General features: G+C 47.9%; 3 protein-coding genes across 3 annotated transcripts, besides 19 other annotated features; all 3 read left to right on the forward strand.

Moving 5' to 3' along the window:
• Positions 1-2559, forward strand: Tc00.1047053508713.10 (hypothetical protein, conserved; the record flags this gene model as incomplete). The annotated part of the gene is made up of 1 exon (XM_800409.1): positions 1-2559. A coding segment is annotated over one exon (2559 nt), but the record flags the coding sequence as incomplete, so codon positions are not given.
• Positions 1-8258: a sequence feature (heterozygous, non-Esmeraldo-like haplotype).
• Positions 2756-2783: a microsatellite.
• Positions 2953-2972: a microsatellite.
• Positions 3141-3183: a microsatellite.
• Tc00.1047053508713.20 (hypothetical protein, conserved) lies at positions 3211-3870 on the forward strand (the record flags this gene model as incomplete). Its single annotated transcript, XM_800410.1, has 1 exon — positions 3211-3870. One exon carries the CDS (start codon positions 3211-3213, stop codon positions 3868-3870), a length of 660 nt encoding a protein of 219 aa, XP_805503.1.
• Positions 4023-4052: a microsatellite.
• Positions 4262-4319: a microsatellite.
• Positions 4432-4460: a sequence feature (AT_rich).
• Positions 4486-4511: a microsatellite.
• Positions 4564-4631: a sequence feature (A-rich).
• Positions 4633-4670: a microsatellite.
• Positions 4842-4862: a sequence feature (AT_rich).
• Tc00.1047053508713.30 (hypothetical protein, conserved) lies at positions 5110-6102 on the forward strand (the record flags this gene model as incomplete). The annotated part of the gene is made up of 1 exon (XM_800411.1): positions 5110-6102. The coding sequence occupies one exon, from the start codon at positions 5110-5112 to the stop codon at positions 6100-6102; it is 993 nt and encodes a 330-aa protein (XP_805504.1).
• Positions 6133-6182: a sequence feature (T-rich).
• Positions 6217-6264: a sequence feature (T-rich).
• Positions 6546-6566: a sequence feature (AT_rich).
• Positions 6656-6682: a microsatellite.
• Positions 6829-6863: a microsatellite.
• Positions 6943-7027: a sequence feature (T-rich).
• Positions 7787-7879: a sequence feature (T-rich).
• Positions 8020-8180: a sequence feature (T-rich).

Consider the following 8258-nt stretch of genomic DNA (forward strand, 5'->3'; position numbering starts at 1 on the left):
ATAAACTTGAGCCGCAATAAGGGTGGCGCCAACCACAAGAATCTCTTTTTGGCGTCTGTGGACGCTGCGGCAGCTGACAACAATGGCAACAACACTAAAAAGGACCACCATGCTGACGATGAAAGTTGTGGGGTGGTAGGGAAGTCGAGTGAGACGTACCCGCCGTGGCTAACGGAGGCCGAGTGCAACCAGAGTGGCAAGGAGGTGGTTGAGCGGCGTGATGGTGATGCTGCACCGGCCGCGGCTTTAAATGGGACGGGCTTTCCTGACATGTCTGTGGACCCGTCCCTTTCGCGGCAGCGAATCACGAAGGTGGAATTGGCAAGGGCGGCGCTTGCACTTTTCACCTCCAATTCCGGGATCTACCGGCCGATTTTGCAGAAAACGCTTGGGTTTATCTTTGGCCTTATTGACGAGCTTCTGGAAGAGAAGATGGATCTTCCATGCAGGGAGGAGACTCCGCAGAATTTCCTGCCGCTGTGGATGGCTACCGAGAATGAGGAGGTGGCCACCGCACATGAACGCATGCGCAAGATGGAGGTGCGTATGGCAAAATTAGTGGATGAGGCGGCCACGCAGCGTGACCACCTCAAGGCGGAGATTGCGGCTACGCGGGCACGGGAGGCCAAGTTGGAAGGTCTGCTTAAGCACCAAATTCTGTTGTCCCATGCAAAAGGGATGGCGGATGAGGTCTTTTTAGGTCCTGGCGACAAGGAGACGGATGCGTTGTACGTGAGACGACTGATCGCTCGCGCTGAAAATGAAAAGGCGATTGATGAACTGCAGGGGGAGCTGCGATTGCTGCAGAATGAACGGAATGAACTGAGTAACCGAATCCAGCAACTCATGGAACTAAATGGCAAATACGCCCGGCAGTGCGTGGAGCTGGCCGCCCGTCTCTCAGTTCTCACAGATCATAACATTGCCATTGCAGTAGATTGTAAACGGCATCAAAATGAGGTTTTAGTCGAAAAGCAAAGAAGCGAGCGGTATCAAGTGGAAATTCAAGTTATTCGCAACGTTCTGATGACTTTATTCATGAATCGTAACCATTCGGTCCAGAGCTGGTGGGAGTCTCTGCGTGAGAAGCGCATGAAGGATGCCACCCAGGTGCTTTTGAATCTCATTGAGGCCTCCAAGAGATTTCCTTCCACGCCGCAGACCTCGGAGGGAAGCAAAACGAGCCGCCACACCACAGACGAGCGGAGACAAGGCAGTGAATTGGAGGAAGAGGATGATTCAGACGCCAAGAACAAAGAAACCTCGTCTCCTTATCAGGCTGCAGATGAGAACAGTTTGTGTCATATGTGGATTCCAAGTGCCGGCAACAACCCGGAGACCCCAGAACACCTGCGCTCCTTGTCCAGCGTGGAGTATATTCGTATTAATCCCCCTGTTGCAGAACGTGCTGTGTATGTCATTCTCTCTGAATGGGCTTGCGATGCGGAATTGAGGCCATTGGACATCTTTACTCGTGATTATGTTTTAAGGGCAATGAAAAGTAGCGATGCCTCTCCAATTTTTACATTACAGAAATCAGACCAAGCCTCTGCTGCCGAAGAAGCAAATTCACACCTTCCCATCACATATGCACTTGATGCTCTTTCTCGTAGCTGTTATTGTGGATCACTGACGTACGCCTTTGGATTAGTGACAAGAAGGCGAGTAAACGCCAATCTTTTCCGTATGTTGGAATTGGATGCGGCCATACTTATTTCCATCTGTCGTTATTTGGATATAAAGCGCAGTTTACCTGGTAAGCCGCGTGGTCTCATACCCGTTGTTCAATTTGCGAGTCTTTTGGTTGCCATGTATCCCTCTTATCCGTTAGTTCGACTGCAACAGTTACTTGACGCGGCTAGAAATGATGCCGGAAATCAGATGGATTCCATGGAGCTACTGAACTACAATGTTCTATTGCCCGAGCGCTTGTTTCTGCGTTCCGCATTCATCACCGTGGAGAACGCCGGTGCCTTGTGGGATACTCACTTCAAGCATCTCTTGTATAAATTTGTCTGCGATGATGTGGAGGGCTCCTGGCAAGCGGTGGAAGATGCTCTCTGTTTGTACGCGTCTCGCGTAAATGTCGCAAGCGAAAGTCAACTCTTGTATCAGGCGATGAGCGAACTTCCCAAGGAGGGTAGGAAGTACTGGTTACCATCCATTCGGGTGGCATTATCCTGTTGGGATGATCTGAGGGCAGACACGGCCTCCGTGTTGCTGGATGGTATGCCACGCGTGCCGGTGAAGGCAGCGGCCAGTTACCTGCGCGGTCAGTTACTTATTCGCCGTGGCACCTGCCCGAATTCCTTGAGGGAGAATGAAGAACTTCTTTCTGGGCTTCAAGAGCGGTGGAACAAATTTGCCGGGAGTTATGAGAAGCTGAATTTCCAGTACTACGCCCAACTGGTTGAAATTCTTGACGGGAAACGTCATGCGGTGTGGGGTCCCGCTTCCATGGCGACAGATGATGTCATGCGTCATATTGGCCCCTCCGATGATCTGTCGGTGGGTGCGTTACTAGCGCGGCTGCAACGAACGAAAGAGACGAACAAATAATGTGGCCAACTAGGAGACTTGTTTTCATTTTTGACTTTCTTTTTATTCTCCCCTCCGCTTTTCTTTCCATTTGAGCATTGTTTCCGATGTAAACGGATTTTTACCTGAAGGTACATGAATAAATGAATACATATGTATATTGTTTGACACTTTTTTCTTTGCGGTTGGTTGCGGCTGTTTTTGTTTTTGTTGTATAATATATATATATATATATATATATGTATTTTCTTCCCCCCTTGTGTGTTCCCTTTTTTGGTTTTTGTTGGCTCATGCCGGCACCAGATGACTGTGAGAGGGTGAGGATTGCATGTGCACAAATGTGTTGCATTTTTGTTTTTCTTGCGTTGCCGCCTGGGCGCATTGTCCTGCTGGGCGTTGATTTCTGTCACTTTTTGTGTGTGTGTGTGTGTGTGGGACGGAACCAACGTTCGAGAGGTTCTTATTCTCTGCCTCTGTGTCTTTGGTGAATCGGTGGGAGGAGGCGGGGCGGCGATTGTCCCCTGCAGTTCAGTCAGGTGCACACACGCCACGGAGGCCTACCCCACGTATCGAAGGGGAGTGAGAAGAGACGACACAGGTACACAACAGCGAAAATATCAAAAATAACAACAGCAACAACAAAAAAGGTAGTAGACGGAAGCGACAGAATTCATGTCGGAGGAAAGGGTGAAGATACTTGTGCTTGGTCCGAGCAGGTCGGGGAAGTCCACCATCGCGAACTTCCTCGCCGGTCTCCGCGAGACGCCAACGAAGGGGTACTATGAGACCCAACCCCTTCGTATCCTTGAGGTGGAGATCGGCCTCGATAATCTCAAGGTGGGCGGCCGCCATGTCGTGGGGCCAAAGAAGGCCATCGTGCAGTTGTGGGATCTCGGCGGCAGCAGCAAACATCAGGCAGGGTGGCAGGCTGTGGCGGCTAACGCGGATGGCATTATTTACGTTTTTAATCCCGAAGTACGGGGGGCGGAGAAGGAACTCGTTCTGTGGCACAAGAACTTTGCTCTCGACCAGGACAAACTGGACGAAAGGAACAACTTCAAGGTGCGTGTGCCGGACAAGCACTCCCTGGTCTTCTCTCATCACTCTTCCATGCCGGAATTGGCCGTTGGTGATAATGCGATCCCTTCGCTGCCCAAACAGCTGAGGGGGGTGCGCGCCATTGAGACATCATTGGATTACCAGAGCGGCAACTTCAAGGAGGCATTTGATGCCATGGTGGAGCAGATTGTTGTGTCACGCATAGTAGCAGAGGAGGATGAGATTTTGCAAAAGGAGCGTGAGGCTGGAGATGCACCTCGGATGGTGCGTTGAGGTGGATGGGGGTGGAAGGATCCTCTTTATGACTGTCTTTCTGTTGGCGGCGGTTTAATTGAAGAGAGGGTGAGAGAGCGGGGGATAGAGATACGGAACGGGCGTGTCCTCTCGTTGTGCGCGAGTGGGGGTAGTAATGTAAAGAGGCACCTTTTTTTTTTTTCTTTCTTTCTTTCTTTCTTATTCCGCTTTGTTTTTTTATTTTATTTATTGCCAAACAATTGAAGGGAATTGTGTATGCATGTTCCTTTCTCTGTCTTGCTGGGTGTTATCCTTTCTGTTTCGTGCGTGATTCTCATTGAATGGTCGGATCATTTGCATTACGCCTTCTTTTCTTTTCTTCTTTTTCTCTCTTTTTGTGTGTTTGTTGGTGCATTGGCTGTTGTAGGTCTTTTTTTTTTTTGGGGATTTTTATTTTTCCTTGCCTTTTTTTTTTTTTTGTTTTTTTTAAAGTTTTGTTTTCATTATTTCGTGGTGGGTCTTCCTGCTTGTGTGGTCCATTTGTTGTGGTGCTTCCAGGTCTCTCAAATACATACGGGTGAAAATAGTGGCGCTTTAAACAATTAAAATAAAATAAAATTATATTTATTCCTCGCATACTTTCGCGGTGCAGGCGTGTGTGTGTGTGTGTGTGTGTGTGTAACCGCAGCGGCAGCAGCAGCGAGGGAAACGGAAGTCCCCTGCAACGAAAGGAAAACAAAAACACAACAAAACAAAAACGAAAAAAAGAGCAAAACAACAACAAACAAAAAAAGAAAAACGGGAAAGGAGAGGGAGGGAAAGGAAGGGAGAAGGAGAGGGTAGGAGTGAGCGGAGAAGTGAGTGGATAGAAGGGAACTGGTGAGGAGGGCGGCCAGGCAATTTTCTCAGGGCCGAGAAGGAAGACACACAAGCAACAACAACTCTGCAGTGATTCCCACCACCACCAACACCACCATACGCACACGCACACAGGCACTCAACGAAAACGGAAAAAAAAAATTAATAAAAAAGGAAACTTCAAGAAGGACGCTTACATTTTCATTTACTACAGTGTTGTACAGCAAATATTTTTTTTTTTAGTGATTTTGGTCTTTTTTTTTTTTTAGGTTTAAATTTATTTGAGATTTTTATTTCGTCGGTCTCGTACTTGGTTTTGTTGGGGCCAAGGCGGTGCTGCTCAGTGGTTTAAATTTGCATTGGCCGGCGCATTTGTTCCCTCCTGTTTTCGCTCCGCTTTGGATATTTTTAGAGGGGTGCATGATGCCGTGCCGGGCGGACTGCTGCTCTCATGAAAACGAAGTTGTCGAGGCTCAATTCGCGGGGTGGGACTCCTGCACCGCGACGCAAGAGGTCCCTGCGGCCGAGGAGGAGTGCCTGGACATCGACTACGCGGCGGAGATCGAGGAGAGCTCGCGTTATGTCTTCAGTCAACGACCGTACTGCCGCAATACGGCGCTCGCGGTCTGCGGCGGCGATGGCGAGCAAGGGGAATTCTGCGGAGTCCGTGAAGAGGAGCAGGAACAGCCGGTGCGTGAACTCCAATCCCACGTTTTTGTGACACGCGGGGAGCGTGTGCAGCTGCAAGACGACACTTTGTCCCCTAGTGACAGGCGTGCGTCGCTTGTTTTCCTGATGGGTGAGGCGCGCCGTCGACATCTCGCGCTTCTCAGCCGCCACGGCGCCTCGGAGGGGAGTGTAATGGAGGCGATTCGACAGTGGCGCGCGTTTGCTCGTCGCTTCCTTGACGAACTTGATCGGTGGGGCCACGAGCACGCGAGGAGGATGCTGTCTAACATGTTTCTTTTCGAGTTGCCGGGCAAGAGCTGCAACCTCCTTGACAGCGGTGCTCGCGTAAGGGAGCTGATACGGAACAAAGAGCGCGTTTTGCAGGAACTACGGGAGCGGAATCAACTCTTTTTGACGGCCGAGGCCAATTTGCCACAGATGGACACTTCCCCTTGCGTTAGCATGGCGTCAGAGGGGGAAGAGTTGGAGATGTTTCCCACTGCCGCTGATTCGCTGAGTTTGATGGCCATGGCACAACTGAACGATCCCTCTTTTGCCAAATTTCAAGAGGGCAGGGAGGTGGAACTGTGTGAATTTTTTTCGTTCTCACTTGACACCTCTTTGAAGAGCGGAGAAGGGGCAAGCAGCTCGGACTGCAGCAGCGACACGGACGAGTATGCGGATGCGTGCCGCAGCCCACCCAGTACAACTGGGGATTTGTGGCTTTCTGCGCCCTGTCAATGAGTGCGAGGAAAATTCACACGTTCTGATCTGTTTTTTTTTTTTTTTTCCTTTCTTTTTCTCCTTTTTTTTATTTTTATTTTATCATTCGCTTTGTGTTCACGTAACTGTTGAGGGTTTTTTTTTTTTTGTGCTTTTTTTTTTGTGCTTTTTTTTTTTCTTCTTGGGTTTTTTATTTGTTATTTTATTTGTTGTGGTTCCCTGCTTCTCTGCTTCATCACTTCTGTGTATCAATGGCGGGGGAGGGGGGTGGGAGAAGAAGAAGGGGGAGTGGGGGACTGTGGGCGGTGGCGGTGGCAAAACGAGAAGAGCGCTAACGGTACATGATCATAGGAATAAATGATCTCAACGAAATAAATGAGAAGTCGGAATATTATATTTGTATGCGTGTGCATCTCTCTGTTTTTGCGTGTGTGTCTGTCTGTCTGTCTTTAAAAGTACATGTCTTTTTTTTTTTTTTTTTATTTGGCCGTCCCTCTGGGGGGTGGGTGGTGTTCCCCATTCGAACAAAAAGTGGGGGACGGAAACCAAGGGAGAGAGGGATTCAGCGGTCGTCTTTTTTTTCTTTTCTTTTTTTTTTTTTGTTCTGTTGACTGTGATTATTGCTGCGATTATGTTTTTTTTTTTCTTTTTTCTTTTTATATTATTTTCCGTTATGCGCTTGTTTTTGATGTTATTGCCACAGTCGCTCCATTTTCGGGGGATGTATTTGCAGTGTGCTGCCGATCTTGTTTGTTTGTTTGTGCGTGTGTGTGTGTGTGTGTTTACACTCCGTGGCAACAACCACAAAACCAACAAAAACCAAAAAAAAAAAAAAAAAACAACTGTGTCTCGTTCCCTCCCTTTTTTTTCTTTTCTCTCTTTTTTTCTCTTTTTTTCTCTCTTTTTCTCTTTTTTGACATTTTTTTTTTTTTTTTCTCTTTTATTTGTCGTGGTCATGTTGGGGATTTCGCTAATTGTCCCCCGCACGGCCACAAGTAGCCACATGAATGCAAAAAAAAAAAAAAAACGACAACAAAAAACATGTCGATGAGCAATTTGAATGGAGTTGATATTGTTTTTAATGTACATGTGATTCTCTAAATGACTTTTTTTTTCTTTCTTTTTTTTTTGTGTGTGTGTTTTGATTTGTATTCGCACGACGATGAAATGGGGGGCGATATTTTTTTTTGGGGGTGGGTGGGTCGGGCGGTTATTTATATTTACTTTTTTTATGTGCGCATGTGTGCTGCCAGTCAGCCCGTGCCCGGTGATGTGTGATGATGGACGCAGCGGGCCTTTTGTTTTTTTGCCAACGAAGTGGCCACGCACTTGCGGCCGTCAATTGACTCGCACTTCACCGCCCGGCGGACTGGCGGACCACGAAGGCGGAGAGGGGTGTGTTGGGGGTGAGGGTGTTGGCGGCAACGGCGGCGGATATGCGCCTCAAATTGAAAAGAGGGGCTCCGCTGTTGTGCGTGTTCCGTGAAGGGAGGGGAGTGGGGGGGGAAATGACACTTCAACAAAAGCGAGAGGGCGTAAACTTGACGACACGGGAATTATGCCTGAACGGCTGCTGTCCGTCCGTCCATGCGCGCTGCGCACACGTGTGCGTGTCTTTCCAGCGGAACCGCGCGGTTGTGGCGGAGTGAATGTTAGTGTGCGTCCCTTGGATGTTTGCGTGTCTTCTTACTTTTGCGTTTGGGCTTTTTTTATTTTTATTTTTTCCTCTTTTGTCTGTCGTTTACTCCCCTCCCCCTTTCCTTCCCCTTCTTTTCTTTTGTGTTTTTTTTTTTTTTTTCGCCGCATTTCTGCGCTCCGCCCATTACTTGTTGTTGGCACAATTGCCGTGTCTGCCGTCACGAGCCCACACACCCCCTTCTTCTTCCTTTTTCTTTTCTTCCCACCGTTTGATTGTTTTCTTTTTATTATTATTATTACTTTTTTGTTTTTTTTTTTTTTATTTTTCTGATGCTGATTTCTCTCTGTTTTTCTGTTTTTTTTTTTTTTTGTTGATTCTTCTCTTCTCTCGTTTTATGCTCAATTTTTTTTTTTTTTTCTGTTGTAATTTTTTTTGTTTTTTTTTGTTTTGTTTTGTTTTTGATGCTGCCGGTATCCATTTTTATTGTGACGCGCATCGCCGTCCATGGGCGGTACGTCTCTGTTTTCGGCGTGACTCC

This window comes from Trypanosoma cruzi, genomic scaffold (genome assembly GCF_000209065.1).
Source record: "Trypanosoma cruzi strain CL Brener 1047053517029 genomic scaffold, whole genome shotgun sequence".
Taxonomy (NCBI): Eukaryota; Euglenozoa; class Kinetoplastea; order Trypanosomatida; family Trypanosomatidae; genus Trypanosoma; species Trypanosoma cruzi.